Source organism: Rutidosis leptorrhynchoides, chromosome 11 (assembly GCF_046630445.1).
Source record: "Rutidosis leptorrhynchoides isolate AG116_Rl617_1_P2 chromosome 11, CSIRO_AGI_Rlap_v1, whole genome shotgun sequence".
NCBI classification, from domain to species: domain Eukaryota; kingdom Viridiplantae; phylum Streptophyta; class Magnoliopsida; order Asterales; family Asteraceae; genus Rutidosis; species Rutidosis leptorrhynchoides.
Window position 1 is genome coordinate 407,787,498 of NC_092343.1, and position 20,443 is coordinate 407,807,940.

Below are 20,443 nucleotides of genomic sequence, written 5' to 3' on the forward strand. Positions count from 1 at the left end.
CTTATATGAGACTCGTTTGACCAAGATTATGTCGCATTCATTTGAAACGTACAAGACTTGCAAAGTTTAGTTTACAAACAATTCGACAACAAGTTTAAGTTTACAAAAGTCATAAAGTATAATTGAAATAACTTGCGACATAATATAAGTTGAAAAACACAGTTGCTATAAATAGCGTAAGTATGTATGCTTTAAGGTTTAATCCAAAAGTGCTATCACTAGCGTATGCATGTATGCTTGACCTCAAGCAAGTAATCAAAGTGTGCGGAAGCATGTATCAAGTAGCCAAGTATGAACCTGAGAAAACATGTAGAAAACTGTCAACGAAAAACGTTGGTGAGATCATAAATGTATTTGTAAAAGTATATTTTGAATCACAAGGTTTAGTATCAAGGCGTATACATCTCTAAAGATGTGTTTGTAAACCACAAGATTTAGTATAAAGTGAATATCAAGCGTATACATCCCAAAAGATGTTGTCTGTATCACGAGCACCCAATTACCAAAACTTAACTGAATCTTCCCTCTGAATTTTGAATATAGTGTTAGAACATACACTATGCACGTTGAAATTATATTTCATCCACTAACGGTAGCGAACCGTCTGAATGAGGGTTCGTTAAACCCGTATGGCCACACAACATAATCACTCGCTTACACTTACACCCTGCAAGTGGAACTAATGATAATTGGATTGAGGACTTTTGTTCTAACTCGTCTGTATCTTTGTATTCGTATTTGTGTTCCAAGTATAAAAGTATGAAAAGTATATATACATGTGAAATGTATATAAATATGTAATGTATATGTTTCTCAGCCCACGATTTAAAGGAATAAAAGTTGTTGAAAAGGTGGGACTATGATCTCACCTCGAGTGCACGAGTATAAATGTACTTCACAAAGTAAACGTGTGCATGAAAGTTGCTTAGCCTTGACCTAAACAATTAAGTTGTATCAATTAACCGGTTACGACACAAGGTCGGGTGAAATGTGTTCAATTAGTCCTATGGCTCGTTACGACTCGATTAAATATAGCATGTGAATCACGTTGCCAAGTTTCATGCGAGAATCAAGTATATAAGCATGTTAGAAAGGTTGTATAAGTATTTGGTTAAGTTTGATTAAAAGTCAACTTGGTCGGGTCAAAGTCAACGGAAAAGTCAACGGGGTCGGGTTGGGTATCCGACAATTTTTCTAAGTTATATAATCATATATGAGCATGTTGGCCAAGTTTCATGTTAATCGGAGGTCCGTAGCATAGCAAACATTTTTATGTCAAATGACCAAAGTAACAGCCAGTTTTAGTGTATCAGGACGGCGTCCCAATTTCCAGGACGACGTCCTGATATGAAGAGTGGGACGGCGTCCCAATTGCCAGGACGGCGTCCCAATATGAAGGGTGGGACGGCGTCTAGGATGTTGGGACGGCGTCCCAAAAGGCTTACAGATCCTGTTTGCAGAAAACACAAGACACGAGCCAAACTTCAATCAATCCTAGTTTATGATCCGCAAACAATCAAGACATGTATTTTATATCACCGGAAAGCTCTTTCGACAAGGAACACAACTAGATACATTTCCTAAATCAAATTTATCATTTTAGACAACAAAATCTCGTCGAAAGTTCGTTAAACGTTCCAAAACAAGGTTTCAAGTTCATCAATTGCAATTCAAGTTTCGGGAATCCAATTCACACATTTTATATGCCGTTTTGAAGGTAATGAAGCATACATTACTACTAAACACTAACAATTAACATTCCATGGCATTTAAGCATCCAAAAGTTCATGTCAAAAACTACCAAACCCTAGTCAAACATCACAAAATCATTAATCGGGTTTTTGAAGTTTTCTTAATCAACCAACACATCAAAATGTAGCTAATGATACAAGTAACACAATTAAAACATGCACTTTAACAATCTAACAACATTAACTCATCCAAAATCAAGGATTAAGCACACCCATTTCAAGTTCATGCTAGTTACTCCAAAAACAACAAATCGAGCAAACCAAACATATATTCATGTTAGACTCGAGCCATAGACACTAACTAACACCATTTCAAATCAAAAACACGAATTTAGAGAAATCTAGAGTTTTAGAATTGTTACCCAAACGAGGTGAAGTTGGTATCAAATTGTAGAGGATGAAGAGAGGATTCCAAATATGTAATCGGATTTGTTGTGAGCTTCCAAGATTGAATTTAGATGATGAATGAATGGAATGGGTTTGTGTGTGTGTTCTTGAGATGGAGAGAAAAGGGATGAGGGAGATGATGGAATGGATGAAATGGGTTGACTAGTTGACCTAGTCAACTAGTTTGCCCATTTGGCAACTCCGGTCCCTCGAGTTTCAAAGCGGGTGCGGGATTTAACCGATCGAATATTTTAAAACGCAAGTTAACGAGAGATGTTATAATTAAATGACGGAATTATTATGAACGTTAGTCAACGGAAACTACGAGTTTAAATAACGAAAGGTATTATTTAAAAGAAAAAGACGGTGTTAAAAATAAATTTAACGGAAAAACGCGGGATGTTACATTATCCACAACTCAAAAGAAATTTCGTCCCGAAATTTAGTTGGAAGTAGTAGTCGATATCTCTTACTCGAGACTTTACGTTGTCAATGCTATGAATAAGTGAAAGTACGTTCTTGAGGGTTCTCATGAATTTGGATAGTCGGGGTTTTATGTTGTATTAAGGTTCGGTTTTTACGATCCCCAGTTTCAACTGGTTTTCCTATGAAGAGAAGTTTGTCATCGATAGTTGATGTATCCAGCAGGATTGCACGTTCCTGTTCCGCAGGACACGTTTCTAAGTTTGTTACACGAAATGTAGGGTAAACGGAAACTTAATTGAGTCGGAAGTTCTAAACGGTAGGGAGCGGTTCCAATACGCCCCAAGGTTTCAAAAGGGTTAACATGTCGCGGGTTTAACTTTCCCTGATTCCCGAAACGGATTACACCCTTCCAAGGTGCGGGTCCTCGATATTACGCGATTACACACTGGGATTTGTGAGGTTCTCCTCTAAGTTTGGTATAACTCTTCTGGCGACGATGGGTTGTCTCGAGCCCTTCTCGGATTTGAATGATTTCAATTGTTGTTTCTTGGTGGAGTTCAGATTTCGGTGGTTGATGCTTTGGTTAAATGAACAGGGGTATGACATTAGCGGTCATATAGGGTTTCGGAAAGTGCGCGTGAACACACGAGTGGTAACTACTGTTGTAAGAGGGATCTACTAAAAGCGACCATGCAAGTTTGAAACATGTCTTTCGAAGACGTAAATCGTTCGTTTGTTCGGTTCGTCTGTTTGTGGGTGGTACGCGGTACTCATGCCTAAGCGGGTCTCCAAGGTTTCTTGTAACACTAGAAGCGAAACGAGTATTTCAATACGGAATAATTGACAAAGATACACCGTGTTGGAATAGAATCTCTTAAGATACGTTTGAACAAGTTAGTTAGTGTTCGAAAAAAAAATGTTCATTAGGACTATTCACCCTCGTGGCGAATACTTATGTAATATGAGGAGTTTCTCTATCCATGGAGAAATGTTACAGGGAGTTTCTTTAAACGGAAATGCGAACGGTAAAGATAGGAGTGAAATGAGGACTTAGAATAGGATGAGCTTGCATCTCGAGGTTGCCATAACGTGCCTCTAGTTGTCAAAAGTTGAAGTCTGAAAGAGAAACGAGGTAGTACACGTAGTTGTATAGTTCGGGATTGAATAATAGTTGACCGATTATCAGAAACACAAAGGCGTTAAGTCAAAGAAGAGTGAAGTACCGTTGGATTGTGTGTTATCTTAAATTCCAGTAATATCAGACGGTGACGGTGAAATAACAGAGGTATGTAGTGTGGTACGTGATGACGAGAAAATTGATCGGATCCACAATTTAGTATTCGACTTCTTCGTGCAAAATAACGAATTTAACTAGAAATGTTGGTGTGAAGAATCACGCTCAAGGCTCGAACACGGAGAGGTTTATAGTTTTTCCTTATTGAGTTAACGAGTTTAAAAGTCGTGTAACACGAGAAAAGTCAGAAATGAATCTTCGATAATAACAGACGAGATCTAAGATTTTACGAATACAAGTCTGAGTGGGGAGAGTTTCCTGATTACATGTGGCTTGATTTCGAGATTGATTGTAATGCCTTGACCATTAACATTATGGTCTAGAAAATTGGACTTCGTTCAACAGAAATTCTCACTCGGAGAATTTGGTATAAAGTTGCTCTTTTCTCAAAAGTTCGAGCGTAAGATGGTGATGTTGTTCGTTTTCCTTCTTTACTTGAATAAGTTAAGATGTCATCTATAAATACAATAACAGATTTGTCTAGATAAGTTTGCATACGTGGTTTAGGAGGTTTATGGATACGGACGAGTCCTAAATAAATCAAACGGTACTAAGAGAGATTTACAACTAACGTTGCGAGTTCGGAAATGGCTTAGGAGACATCGTCTCCCTTAACTCCCAATTGATGATAACCAGAACGGAGGTCGATTCGGAATACACGGGATCCACGCAAATAATCATGAGGTAATGGATACGAGGAAGAGAGTATTGGTTTCCAACCGAAAGTCACTCAGTTCACAATAATCTATACAATAAATTTTTTTTTTTTTTTTTTTTTTTTTTTTAACGAATAGGTTCCGAGCTCCCTAGTTCTATAGGTGTCAAGTCAAAAGTCTTAACGCATTTCCTCCAATAAAATTTATAGGCACACAATATTTTTTTTCCCGTCGGTTACTTAAATCGTCTAAGTAGTATCTGGGGGAAAGAGGTGGAATATAAAGAGCACGAGTCAAAGACTTGGTTAATAAACATCTAGCGGTAATCGAATCGAATAAGTATGAAATATACGGTTTGTTGTGAAGAAACGTACCCGTGACTAGTCCATCGTCGTCTCGGGCATCCTAGGTGTCGATGTTGAAAGTTCAACGGCGTGCGTTGGGGTTGATTTTCTTATTTGGGCACGCACTCCTAAAATGTCCCGGTTGGCCACATTCAAAACAAACACCTGTCTTGGGTGCATTGGGCTCCTTTTGAGCGACGGGAGTGGTATTCCTACAATCGTGGGCTACATGGCCACTTCTTTGACACTTCAAGCAAAATGGTTTGCCACATTCGCCTAAATGATGTTTGTAGCACTCGTTACAATACGGTAGGTGTCCGGTATAACCCCTCTTGCCGTCGGAGGTGTAAGGCTTCTTAGCAAAGTTGTTGTTGCTTGATTGAGAGGGTTCCCACTTTCTTTTGTTGCCGCCCGATTTATCCTCGGCCTTAGGTGCCGGAACTACGATTTCGTCAACCGTTTCAATTAGTTGGCGAGCCATGTTCATAGCGGCTTGATGAGTAGTGGGTTTGGATGACATCACCCCTTGTTTGATGCTTTTTGGAAGACCGAGCATGTAGAGTTCAATCCTTTGAGATTCGGGGTTAACAAGATTAGGACACATCAAGGATAGTTCGGCGAAGCGTTGATTATAAGCTTTAAGATCGTTTCCGACCGCTTTCAAAGCTCTTAGTTCTCCCTCAAGCTTTCGGGTTTCTTCGCGCGGAAAATATTCAACAATCATCTTTTCCTTTAGATCGGCCCAAGAGAGGGCATGAGCTTCATCGGTACCCACCGATTGAACATAGGTGTTCCACCATGTTAGAGCAATTCCGGAGAAAGTGTGAGTGGAGTATTTGACCTTGTCTTGGTCCCGACAACTGCTTATGCTAAAGACGGCTTCCGTTTGCTCAAACCATCGGGTGAGCACGACCGGTCCCCCGGTTCCATCAAAAGTGTGAGGTTTGCACCCCATGAAAGCTTTATAGGAGCATCCCTCGTTTGAGTTTCCGGCTCCATTGTTGTTGTTGTGGTTGTAATTATTATTGTTGTTGGATGAGTGACCGGCCATGGCCGCTTCTACGACGGTAGCTATCATCCGTTCGAGAGCTTGTTCGGGAGTTTCATTGCGGCGTACACGACGAGGAGCCATTGTTCCTTCAAGACACAAGAATATCGTTGGTTAGTATTTTAAACAATACTAACCGGAGTATGGATTAAGGATAGAGAGAAAATTTTCCTTGACTCGCCCTAAATTCTTTATGTCATAATGTCGGAACGTCCATGTGAATCACCGTAATATAATCCCGGAAATTATATTACCCTGATTCTCATGTGCATTTAACATTACTTCATAAAGTCAAGGTGGCGCATCAACAAAATTTATCAACGTAAGATCAAGATCGAATACGAGTTAGATATGATAGAAGAGTTCGAGTATAAATGCACAAATAGTCAAGTAATTCCTACTTCAGTCTATATGCCGGTTGTAGTCTAGATTCACCTATGTACCTTATGACTCGGGGTGGACACAAATGAACTCTAAATCCCTACAACCAAGGCTCTGATACCATCTGTAGCGACCCGACAAAATCGTCATTTGACGGCGCCGACTACTTAGGTCCCGTGGCGTGGTCATAGTCCTTATATGAGACTCGTTTGACCAAGATTATGTCGCATTCATTTGAAACGTACAAGACTTGCAAAGTTTAGTTTACAAACAATTCGACAACAAGTTTAAGTTTACAAAAGTCATAAAGTATAATTGAAATAACTTGCGACATAATATAAGTTGAAAAACACAGTTGCTATAAATAGCGTAAGTATGTATGCTTTAAGGTTTAATCCAAAAGTGCTATCACTAGCGTATGCATGTATGCTTGACCTCAAGCAAGTAATCAAAGTGTGCGGAAGCATGTATCAAGTAGCCAAGTATGAACCTGAGAAAACATGTAGAAAACTGTCAACGAAAAACGTTGGTGAGATCATAAATGTATTTGTAAAAGTATATTTTGAATCACAAGGTTTAGTATCAAGGCGTATACATCTCTAAAGATGTGTTTGTAAACCACAAGATTTAGTATAAAGTGAATATCAAGCGTATACATCCCAAAAGATGTTGTCTGTATCACGAGCACCCAATTACCAAAACTTAACTGAATCTTCCCTCTGAATTTTGAATATAGTGTTAGAACATACACTATGCACGTTGAAATTATATTTCATCCACTAACGGTAGCGAACCGTCTGAATGAGGGTTCGTTAAACCCGTATGGCCACACAACATAATCACTCGCTTACACTTACACCCTGCAAGTGGAACTAATGATAATTGGATTGAGGACTTTTGTTCTAACTCGTCTGTATCTTTGTATTCGTATTTGTGTTCCAAGTATAAAAGTATGAAAAGTATATATACATGTGAAATGTATATAAATATGTAATGTATATGTTTCTCAGCCCACGATTTAAAGGAATAAAAGTTGTTGAAAAGGTGGGACTATGATCTCACCTCGAGTGCACGAGTATAAATGTACTTCACAAAGTAAACGTGTGCATGAAAGTTGCTTAGCCTTGACCTAAACAATTAAGTTGTATCAATTAACCGGTTACGACACAAGGTCGGGTGAAATGTGTTCAATTAGTCCTATGGCTCGTTACGACTCGATTAAATATAGCATGTGAATCACGTTGCCAAGTTTCATGCGAGAATCAAGTATATAAGCATGTTAGAAAGGTTGTATAAGTATTTGGTTAAGTTTGATTAAAAGTCAACTTGGTCGGGTCAAAGTCAACGGAAAAGTCAACGGGGTCGGGTTGGGTATCCGACAATTTTTCTAAGTTATATAATCATATATGAGCATGTTGGCCAAGTTTCATGTTAATCGGAGGTCCGTAGCATAGCAAACATTTTTATGTCAAATGACCAAAGTAACAGCCAGTTTTAGTGTATCAGGACGGCGTCCCAATTTCCAGGACGACGTCCTGATATGAAGAGTGGGACGGCGTCCCAATTGCCAGGACGGCGTCCCAATATGAAGGGTGGGACGGCGTCTAGGATGTTGGGACGGCGTCCCAAAAGGCTTACAGATCCTGTTTGCAGAAAACACAAGACACGAGCCAAACTTCAATCAATCCTAGTTTATGATCCGCAAACAATCAAGACATGTATTTTATATCACCGGAAAGCTCTTTCGACAAGGAACACAACTAGATACATTTCCTGAATCAAATTTATCATTTTAGACAACAAAATCTCGTCGAAAGTTCGTTAAACGTTCCAAAACAAGGTTTCAAGTTCATCAATTGCAATTCAAGTTTCGGGAATCCAATTCACACATTTTATATGCCGTTTTGAAGGTAATGAAGCATACATTACTACTAAACACTAACAATTAACATTCCATGGCATTTAAGCATCCAAAAGTTCATGTCAAAAACTACCAAACCCTAGTCAAACATCACAAAATCATTAATCGGGTTTTTGAAGTTTTCTTAATCAACCAACACATCAAAATGTAGCTAATGATACAAGTAACACAATTAAAACATGCACTTTAACAATCTAACAACATTAACTCATCCAAAATCAAGGATTAAGCACACCCATTTCAAGTTCATGCTAGTTACTCCAAAAACAACAAATCGAGCAAACCAAACATATATTCATGTTAGACTCGAGCCATAGACACTAACTAACACCATTTCAAATCAAAAACACGAATTTAGAGAAATCTAGAGTTTTAGAATTGTTACCCAAACGAGGTGAAGTTGGTATCAAATTGTAGAGGATGAAGAGAGGATTCCAAATATGTAATCGGATTTGTTGTGAGCTTCCAAGATTGAATTTAGATGATGAATGAATGGAATGGGTTTGTGTGTGTGTTCTTGAGATGGAGAGAAAAGGGATGAGGGAGATGATGGAATGGATGAAATGGGTTGACTAGTTGACCTAGTCAACTAGTTTGCCCATTTGGCAACTCCGGTCCCTCGAGTTTCAAAGCGGGTGCGGGATTTAACCGATCGAATATTTTAAAACGCAAGTTAACGAGAGATGTTATAATTAAATGACGGAATTATTATGAACGTTAGTCAACGGAAACTACGAGTTTAAATAACGAAAGGTATTATTTAAAAGAAAAAGACGGTGTTAAAAATAAATTTAACGGAAAAACGCGGGATGTTACAAATATCCTCCATATTTCTGGAGATATTTTCACAACTATCCTTATCTGAAATCATTTATCACTCCGTAACATCTGCATTACAACATAAAAGAAACTGTGTTAGTATCTAAATTCTGAAATCTTCGAATTTAAAATATGAATGTTTTGATCGAAATAGTGTTGGGAACTGAAGCATGAGCTAGTATAGTATAATGACACTTGATCAACGTCATTATATTACGGTAGGTCATGTTGAGTTTCTAATGGAATGTGATGATTCACAGTACCATCATCATGTGTCATGTTACATGACTCTTTCATTCTACTCAATCTCTAAGCATATCACGGAAATATTTCCTTGATATTCTTGTTCTACCATAATTCCAAAAGATTGCTAATAAATCGTGCTATTTCATTTTATTTCTGATTAGAAGATTTCCTTAAATTCCTTGAATTCTGGAAATTCACCATGACTATGTCAAAAGTTAAGACGAACCTTAATTTTATCACTTCGCTCTTTTGCAATAGCTTCACTCGTACTCTTCAAGTAATCGAATCGTTTTATCTATATTAATCAAAAATAATAAAACTCTATTTTGTCAACTCCTAATCGTCATGAAAACAATTTTATTGTTAGCCATGACGACCTCGATCAAATTTCGGGACGAAATTTCTTTAACGGGTAGGTACTGTCACGACCCGAAAAATTTCGACTAATTTTGAACCAAACTCTCGATACGATATTGTATTTTCAACACGATAAGCAAAGTCTGTTAGGTTGAGTCTCAAAAATTTTGAACTGTTTCAATTGACCTTCGACTGTTCCCGACGATTAATAACTATTTGTAAATAGATACATATGTATCTAAATATTATAATTTGAAATATTATTTGAAATAATATATGATTTATTTGTTGGAAATAATATGTAAAATTATATGCGATATAATAAAAACTATTATTATATATATATATATATATATATATATATATATATATATATATATATATATATATATATATATATATATATATATATAATTAGGTGTATAAATATTACTTGTAAATATATAAATAATCTATTTGTTTAAGAATATATAATATATTATTTTAGTAGTTAAACTTGCTATTTAACACTGTTTATATATAGAAAGAGAACATATTAATATTTAATGAATTTGAGCTTAATTAGTAAACGTCCGTAATACTCGGTTGATATTTCGTTAGCATTCATATAGATTAAATATAAGTTTATGACGGATTAAAATAAAAGTTGAACTGTAAATCGATTATGAAGCTTTTAGATTTGTTAAAAGTATTTTTTTTACCTTTTTAAGTTTAAATATTAGTACTCCGTACATATAACTCGGAACAGAAAATAAATAATTTTTGAACCTTTTTGATCAGATTTCAAACAGGTAATGAGTGAAATAATTTAATATGCTTAATCTAAAAATTTGAGATTTTTTTAGGAACACTTTTATATGTTAACTGTTTAGCAATGAACACGATAGACTCTAAGGCACTAACTAAAACCCGAACCGACCCGTAATCCTACAAGTCCCGCATAATAGCACACACAAAAAGTCTAAGTCTAGGCGACTAACTCAAGTCACCTAAATCCCTTAGACCATGCTCTGATACCACTTGTAACAACCCAACCCAAACCACGAACATCCTACGTAAAATAACACAAAAAAAAAATTATTTGTCAGTATATGGCGCGGCGCGCCAGGTGGTTGCGCGGCGCGCAAAAACACCTGGACAGCCCGCTGTCTCCGGAAGTTAATTACACGAAAATGTTTGACCTTTTCCCGGCACTTCTAGACGAAACGCTTTCAACCACATATTCAAATATGAAAAACTAACTCGTTCAATTAACAAAATTAGTTTTACGAAGCGGGGCCCACACGACCCAAATTACAAGTTTAATACATAAAGTAAGTTTCGACCACATTAGTTTAAGTTCCAACAAAACTACGAGCATGATGTTGGGGATAAACTACCCAATCCTAGGTCGAAACCAAAAGAGATCCAAGCAAGCATCAAAAGGGAAAACCATCTATTCCCGAGCATTACCCTTGCCACGTCCGCCTTCGAACCTAAAAAAAAGTAAACAACGAGAGGGTAAGCTAATTGCTTAGTGAGTGCAATACTTATACGCATACATACATAATTCAATTACTTGCATTCCCCTACACAAAATAACGCACGATTAGCAAAACATAATATCACTTATTCAATTGTATAACAAGTCAACAATGATAACATAAGGGCCACGCCCATAATGCAATTCTAAATAAGAGTATTTACAAACCGCCGGTTAACACAAGATCACAAGGGAATAATCCCCCTTAGAAAGCCATGGATGTTCACAACATTGACTAGTACCCAAGTTCAACTCCGAGCATATGAGGTATCGACACTAGCGAACTTAAACCCTCATCGAACAACGAGATGGTAGTATGGCATCGACACTAGCGAACTTAAAATCCATACATATGAGGTATCGACACAAGCGAACTTAAACCCTCATCGAACAACGAGATGGTAGTATGGCATCGACACTAGCGAACTTAAAATCCATACATATGAGGTATCGACACAAGCGAACTTAAACCCTCAACGAACAACGAAAAGGTAGTATGGCGTCGACACTAGCGAACTTAAATTCCATACATATGAGGTATCGACACAAGCGAACTTAAACCCTCAACGAACAACGAAAATGTAGTATGGCGTCGACACTAGCGAACTTAAATTCCATACATATGAGGTATCGACACAAGCGAACTTAAACCCTCAACGAACAACGAAAAGGTAGTATGGCATCGACACTAGCGAACTTAAATTCCATATATATGAGGTATCGACACAAGCGAACTTAAACCCTCGTCCCACACCCCGTCCCCAAGGTGGCCTAAGAGAAGTGTATTCTACCGAATAACACATCCACGTCATACACAAGCAACCCAATTATATACATAAACGTATAAATATTCCACTCACCTCGATTACTTGAAAAGCAATCCCGCTTGAGCTCCTAATCTCCCAAATGAAATCACCTAAGTAGTTCACAAACAAATAAGCTAAACACTTTAGCTTATACCCAAAATACCATTAAGTGCAATATTGACCCATTTGCACTTACTTCCACTTTGACTAAGTCAAATCTCACCCGAAAATCCCCATAATCATAATCGACTAGCGATTATGTTCTAACAACTCATTTACTCAAGGTTTTCATCATCAAAACACATTACTTGCATCATTTTACACAAAACCCATTTTGACCCTTACAAAGTCAAATTCCAACATTTGCTAATTTCGACACCAAAACACTTTTAATTCAAGTTTGTCTTCTTAACTTAACACTTATAAGTTAATAAACTTTACATAATCGAAAACCGATTCCAAAATCACCAACTAACCCTAATTTTGACTCATCACAAAATTAGTCAACCAAATGTACTCAAATAGTTTCCAACACTTCTATAATCACTAATACTAGTGATTATACACCATTTACAAGCTTTAAACAAAGCTAAATCGTTCACTAACCCAAAACCCGTCAACATGAACAATAAACCCGATTACTAGTTTCAAATCTTCCATTAATGAACTAATTGGGTTATCTCAAGAACATATAAGTTAAAACCCCAAATTGATTATCAAATCAAATAATAAAAACTTGGAATTGGAACTTACCAATACTACCACAACGTAGCCGTGAACGAGGAGAACAACGTTAACTCTTGTGACTTCGATCGATTCAAGCTTCTTCTTCTCCAAATGAAGCTTTCTCTCTCTAAACTCATTTTTCTCACTCTAGGGTTTGAGGTTGAAGATGAGAGAATGAAGATAAGATTGTGGACTTGAAAGAGTCCACCAATCTGCCTTTTGTGGCCTAAACCGACCCCCAAGTGAAAAGACCATTATGCCCTCTTAAATATCTAATAAAAAAGAAAGGAATCTGTCACAGGCTTTTAAATGTACAACAAAAACCCCACTTCTTGTATCTTATTCCCACATATGTACACTACAAATATTCGGGTCTTACACCTAGAATAAAGAGGAATCATTTCTCCACCCCGAGTGAAACACTCACAAGAGTAGAGAAAGTCCTCCCTCTCTCTGTTCGACGGATAAAGAGATTGCTTCCAATAGAACCCCCGGCCCAAAAAGTAGTAGAAAATAAAATAAAATAAAACAAACTAAAAAAGAATAAAGTAAATAATTTAAATAAATAGAGATAAATAAATAAAAAGAATAAAGTAGATACATACATGATAAAAAGTAATAAAATGGAGACGCCATGAAAATGGTAAGAGCAAGTTTCCATGAGTTTTAAATCAAGCATGGAGTTCAATTTAGCCTCTAAGCGGCTGTTAAGTCGCCAATAAATCGACAATTGATGTTGCCTCCTATAATAGGGCCGTAAATGAAACTTTTCAATTATATGTGAGTTTTTTAACAATTTTTTAACAAAAACTAAAAGCAACAAAATGGATTAGTTTGTACCTTATCTGGAAAAATCGGAACAAAACGATATTTCAAGGTAAATCTTGGAATATCCCGATGGTCCTAAATGAGATACAAATAAAATCCTTCGAGTGGATTGCAACAAGGGACAAAAGAAGAAAATTCGATTGGTTATCATGGATAACAAATCCTTCATACTACCTTAATGTTTCGTGAGTCACTGTAGTGTTATTTTCGTGTTTATTTGGTTAATCTCATTTGTTTAGCTAGGTTGCTCTCTTTGCAACAACCATGTAATTTTATTTGTTTAGTAGGTCTCGTGTCTTTGTGGTTCGAGTTGTACTTCCAGTTTGTTCGCTTCGTGCTTTTATAAAATTTGTTGCCTTTCAAAAAAAAAACAAAAACTAAAAGCTTCTAAATATTCTATAGAGTTCCATTCAAGCATATCCTAAAAGAAGTTTTTATTTGTTGAAATGACATTTTGTTATGCGAAAAAAAAGTGATGTAAGGTGTAACCATATATAGGAGTATATTTTTGTCTGACCATATCCTAAAATGTTCAAGTAACAATAACAAATAATTGTGAAAATGTAACCATATACTCCGTATTTATTAGTTTGACTAACTTTAAACGTTTTTTTTGGGGATTTCTAAATTTTGATGTGATGACGCGGGTCAATAGACTTTGGCATTCCTTATTGAAGATAGACTAGCCTTTTTCACATGGAATGATGTTATCAATTAATCAATAACTAGTTAAAAGCTTCCGGTTTCGCATTATCTTGATTTGCATTCAAGTTGTACAAGTCAATTACTTACCCCCTCCGTCTCAAATTTATTGTCATGTTTTAACTTTATTGGTCTTTTCTTTTCAACTTTGAATTTAAATTACCTTTTATGTGTTACACAATACTTGATGAGTGTTGTAACATAAAAAAATATATTCAAAAACCAATATATTGATATAAATTTCATTGATACCATATAATACAAACAAAAATATTTAAAATCAAAGTTGAAAGAAAAAAAAGACCTTGAAAGTCAAAACAAGACAATAGATTAGAGACGGAGGTAATACTATAATTAATTCATACCCTCAATTTTCACCCTCATACCCTAAATTTTCATCATCCCCATCACCAATTACAAATCTTCATCACATGCATTCAAGATATTTTTACCATCACATGTAAATTGTATTAATGGCAGTGACTATAAATGGAGAAGAAGTAACTATCAACTTAGTCTATGTTTAAATGTTCGTTCTTTAAATTACTATGTCATATTTAAATGTAATTAATAAAACCTGGATGACTAGTTGTAAGGAAACGTCTTGCATATGGTCTTGTACTTGATTTACTCTCACTTGTAATAATAATACGGAAATGGTCGAAAAGGTAATGTAAGTATCCTAAATTGTTAACAAAGATAATATAACTATCTTAGATGCCTTTGTTTCTCAGTTTATACCCAAAAAGAAATACTATTTAAAAATGTGTGTCATTGCAGTAATATTGTGTAACTAGCATCACATCATTACCATGTAGACGTTGTTAATGAGGCCTCTTGGTAAGTGGAATGAAACTCTTATTGTTAAACAGGTATGGAGGATTATTACTCAAGAAGAATCTTTGTGGAGTAAATGGGTAAATTTGATTAAGCTTAAAGGTACTAGTTTCTGGGATATTCAGGCTAATGATAGTTGGGGTTGGAAGTATATGCTTGAATTAAGGAATAAAATCAAGCCTCATGTGGGGTATGATTTAGTTAATGGCAGGAGAAAAGTTTCATGGATTGATAATAGTGGCAAAAAAGTCCCATTTTCTACTCAACAGGTCTGGGCTGACTTTAGGTGCAATAGAGTTCAAGTGGTATGGCATCATGTTATTTGGTTCAAAGGTTTTGATCCAAAGCATGCTTTTGTGTTATGGCTTGCAGTCCTTAACAAATTGGGTACTCAAGATAGATTGAGTAAATGGTACCCTTATAATGTATATAGATGTGTCCTGTGTGAAAACAGTGTGGATTCAGTAAGGCATCTATTTTTTCAGTGCTCTTACAGCATAAAGGTATGGTATGGTATGAAGTCCAAACTGATATTCAAAGGTATTCCTGATAATCTTCCAGAGATTGTTCAAAGATTGTCTGATTACCCGTTTTCATGTAATATATGGAATATCATCAATAGAATGGTATTAGCTGCAAGTGTATACTTTTTGTGGCATGAAAGGAATTGCAGGCTGTTTAGATCTGAGAAGAGGAGTGAAGAAGAAGTATGCAGGTTGATCCAAGATTTTATCAAGTGTAAGATTTTGACTTTGAAAGTCAAAAAGTCAAAGGTAGTCAACAGAGCTGCTAGCATATGGGGCATTGATTGGAAAGATTAGTGTATTTTACAGTTTTTCTGTATGTTGTATGCATTTGATGGTTTGTATGCCTTTGGGCTTGTTTTGAGGGCATGGATATTCCCAGCCTTGTGTTTGTGTTGGTATTTAATAAAATCTTGTTTGCCCCAAAAAAAAAAAAAAAAAAAAGTCATCATCCTTTCTTAAGAATTATAAATACATTACTCTTCTTTGTTATTTTCATATTTTATGTTATCGTTTGGTGCACTTTGACCATGAAACATTTTTACATTTATTCGTTATTATTGATTGAAATCGAAATTTAGTGTAAATTACGACTTACTATTAATTACGCGCTTGATTGTTAATTAATAGTCCAATTTAAGTGATTATAAGTAGTCCAATTTAAATGATTATAAGTAAATCATAAGTTCAATTTGGAAAATCAATATTCACAATCGGACATTTAATTTACTTTTAAATGGACGTGTAATTCACATTAAATTCAAATTTAAATTCAATAAGGGGGGATTTCAATCATAATTATTAAAAATGTATGAATGTTTAATGATTCGAATCCTCAAAAAGGTAACATAAAATACGAAACCAAGAAATGTAATCTAATTTTTACAATTGTCCAAAAATGATGATGATGTGGCTTTTACTTGGCGATGATGTGGCCGCCAGTGGGAAAAGAACAGTCAGTTATAGTTAAAAATCGGGCAGCCCACGGATTCAAATCATGTTCGCAGTCTGCTTTCAAGTTGCACAACTCAGTTACTTAGCATAATTCATTCATATATTCTCAAGTTTCACCCTCAAACCCTAAATCTTCATCATCTCCATTGTCAATTACAAATCTTCATCATCTGAATTCAAGATATATTTACCATCACATGTAAATTGTATTAATGGCCGTGACTTTAAATGGAGAGAAGTAACTATCAACTTGGTCTATGTTTGAATGTTTGTTCTTTAAGTTATTATGTCATATTGAAATTGAATAATTAAAACCTGGACGATTAGTTAACGTGTTGCATATGATCTTTAGATGTACTTGTTTTACTCATATATGTAATAATAATCACTCTTGATACCAGTCGCTATTTAGGACATTCTTGTGACTTGATTTTATTATTTAGGGTTTGGTGTTTGCTTTTTGATATACCGAGTCAGTTTGATTTTGATGTGAGTTTGATGATTATGCATCATGTATTGCACCTATTTTGATTTTGATATGTGTGTGTATCTCATTCAGCATAAAAAAATGGGCAGCTGAGTTCGCCACTTACCTTGTATGTTATATATATTGACCTTCTTAGTGAAACTTATGGTTCTTTTTCTTCCCACTTTAGTAATTTCGTTCAAAATTGGCTACTGGATGCATTATGTAAGTATCTAGAACGTAGTTTTGCTCATGAACATATATACTCTGCGAACACAAAATTGACTACAACTCTTTATCAATACGTAAACAAAATGTATTCCATAAAAAAATATATTATCAACAAGTATCAAAATAGATTGGTATGAAAAGTTCAAAGTCAAATTAAAAACAAGGTGCTAATTTCCATTTGCCATTGTTGGTAAATATCACCTTCACCTTATATATATCGCATTTAGCTAATTCAAGAAAACAAACTCATGCATTTGTGTAGCCTAAAAATAAAAAATGGAGCTAAATATTAGCATTAAATTTATAACATGTTTGCTACTAGTTCTCATGCTTTTATTCACTTCAACATATTCAGCTACACAACAAGATAAAATCCTTCAATGTCTATCTCAAACTTCAAATGGTACAAACTCAAATGAAGTGTTCCCCCAAAGCAACACACAATATTCATCTATTCTTGAGTCAACAATAGTCAACCTTAGATTTTCTACTAATACACCCAAACCAATAGTTATAATCACACCTTTGTCATATTCCCATGTACAATCTGCTGTACTTTGTGCCAAAAAAGCCGGATTCCGAATTAGAATCAGAAGTGGTGGCCATGATTATGCAGGCCTTTCATATACTTCATCTTATAATGTCCCTTTTGTTGTTATTGACATTAAACAACTGCAATCTGTTACGATTGATTCTAGTAAGAAAACGGCTTGGGTTGAATCTGGTGCAACGATCGGTCAACTGTATTATTGGGTGTCCCAAAAAAGTCAAAATCTTGGATTCCCAGCTGGCATCTGCCCAACGCTAGGGCTCGGTGGACACCTAAGCGGAGGTGGATTTGGTACTCTGGTTAGAAAGTATGGTCTAGCGGCTGATAATGTTATCGACGCCAAAATAGTTGATGTCAACGGGCGAATTCTTGATCGAAAGTCAATGGGAGAAGATCTTTTTTGGGCAATTAGAGGAGGCGGGGGTGGTAGTTTTGGCGTCGTTGTAGCTTGGAAAGTTAATCTTGTTACCGTTCCTGAAAAAGTTACGGTTTTTACTGTTTACAAGACTTTAGATCAAGGTGGTTCGGATTTGTTTGACAAGTGGCAGAACATAGGAGACAAATTAAGTGAAGATTTGTTCATTAGAGTTGCCATACAACCTGTAACAGTTTCGAATGGCAAAACAGTTCAAGTTGTATTCAATTCGATGTTTTTAGGGACGGTTGATAAGCTCATTAAAACGTTAAAAAGTAGTTTTCCTGAATTGGGGATACAAGAAAAGGACTGCACTGAAATGAGTTGGATTGATTCGATACTTTATTTTGCAAATTATCCAAAAGGAAGTTATGATGTGTTAAGAGATAGGAAACCCGAGACGAGAAAATACATTAATGGTAAATCAGACTACGTGAAACAACCGATACCTAAAGAAAGATTAAACGATGTATGGAAATGGTGTATGGAGGATGATCGATCGATTCTTATAATGGATCCACACGGTGGGAAGATGAGCGAGATTGAAAAAACGAAAACTCCATATCCACATAGAAAAGGTTATTTGTATAACATACAGTATTTTCAGTATTGGGAAAACATTGAGGACTCAGAAAAACATATAAGTTGGATGAGAAGGATTTATGAGAATATGACACCATATGTGTCAAAGAAACCAAGGTCAACTTATGTGAATTACAGGGATCTTGATTTGGGTAAAAATGAAAATGCTAAAAACACAAGTTATCTGGATGCTATGAAATGGGGAAACAGGTATTTTGGTGACAATTTTAAGAGGTTGGCAATGGTGAAAGCTAAGGTTGATCCTGACAATTTCTTCTTTTTTGAGCAAAGCATCCCACCTCTTAAACTATGAGCAATGCGCGTTGGAATTGTATTACTGTTAATAATTTTTATTGTTGTTTTTGTTAATAAACCTGTTCCTGAAGGAAAGAGATGTATGATATGACATCCACACATTACTAAGATATACTGTATAATTTAAAGACTATTTAATTGACATTTGATATGCTTAATAAGATTCAATATACGCTTTATTATAATTTATTTGGATTTAGATTTATATTCTTGAAAGTTAATTGCTTTATCATGCAGAAGTCTGTACCTAAACATGCAACATCTAAAAAATATTCTCGGTTATGGCTTGCAACAAAAATTAGAAGTTTAGTGATTAAACTTCTGTGAAGTTCTTATCTATTTATCGTTTTATATTTGATTTTTAAGATTTCTAAACTTCAAAGTTTTTACTTGAAATAATCACATTAATAGTTGCATTGACAGTCAGAGGCGAAACTAGGATTTTTTTCACCGGGGGCAAAAAAAAAAATTTAAACCGTAGCAATTTTTTTGGACAAATTTTGAAGATTTGGGGGCAAAAGTTGAGATTTGGGGGCAAAATTTGAAGATTTTGAGGCAAAAGTTGGAGAATTTGGGGTAAATTTGAAGGTTTTGAGGCAAAATTTGTAGGTTTAGGGGCAAAAATAAAATAAAATCCACCTAGGCCAAAGTCGAAAAACCCAAAAATTTTACACTGAAAAACAAAATCCACTGGGGGCGGCCACCCCCCACTGCCCCTACACACTTTCGCCCCTGTTGACAGTTATCATCAGTCCATTCACGGATCTCTTGGTTCGAGGAAAAAAAAGAGGATCGAACCATACATGGTGTGACACTAAATTAGATTATTATCAGTCATGAACTGCAATTTTCCGGTCTCCACCCACAAATATCAGTTCTTAGTAAAATATTTTTGGACAGAAATTGCAGGTCATGACTCACAATTTCCGTTCATAACCAAGAAACTACTAGTCGTGACCGGCAAGTTTCCGGTCAAAGACAATAAATCTGGGTACACAATTGGTGAAAGGAGGTGTTGATCCGGAAAATTTCTTTTATTTGGTTCACCTTTATCTAAAAGCAAAAGTAACAATGTCAATGACACTGGTTCTTACATAAGATTGGCTGCTAGATCATGGTTCTGGCAAATATTGAATCTTTAATTTTCGCCCATCTTTTCTCTAACCGTGTTCTTCTTTTCTCAATTACACATCTTCCCGTATATGTTCAAAAGAGGACGTAATTTGACTCGTGCAACGGTTCTTTTTCAATCAACTGCTTTGTAACGCTTTTGCCGAGATTGAGTTCACTATGAGCTGACAAGCTGCGGTTAACACGTCCTCCAGAATATCTAGTTCGGCTGGATTGGCATTTTG

The 20,443-nt window shown here is 35.8% G+C and overlaps 2 protein-coding genes across 2 annotated transcripts; both read left to right on the forward strand.

The window, feature by feature from the left end:
* The first annotated feature begins 15,041 nt into the window (after positions 1-15,041).
* On the forward strand, positions 15,042-15,872 carry LOC139876197 (uncharacterized). Its single transcript, XM_071863491.1, has one exon. It carries the CDS (start codon positions 15,042-15,044, stop codon positions 15,870-15,872), a length of 831 nt encoding a protein of 276 aa, XP_071719592.1.
* A 1,622-nt stretch (positions 15,873-17,494) lies between these two features.
* LOC139877114 (monolignol oxidoreductase AtBBE-like 15) lies at positions 17,495-19,267 on the forward strand. The gene has a single exon (XM_071864532.1). It carries the CDS (start codon positions 17,503-17,505, stop codon positions 19,084-19,086), a length of 1,584 nt encoding a protein of 527 aa, XP_071720633.1. The 5' UTR covers positions 17,495-17,502; the 3' UTR covers positions 19,087-19,267.
* The last annotated feature ends 1,176 nt before the right edge of the window (positions 19,268-20,443 follow it).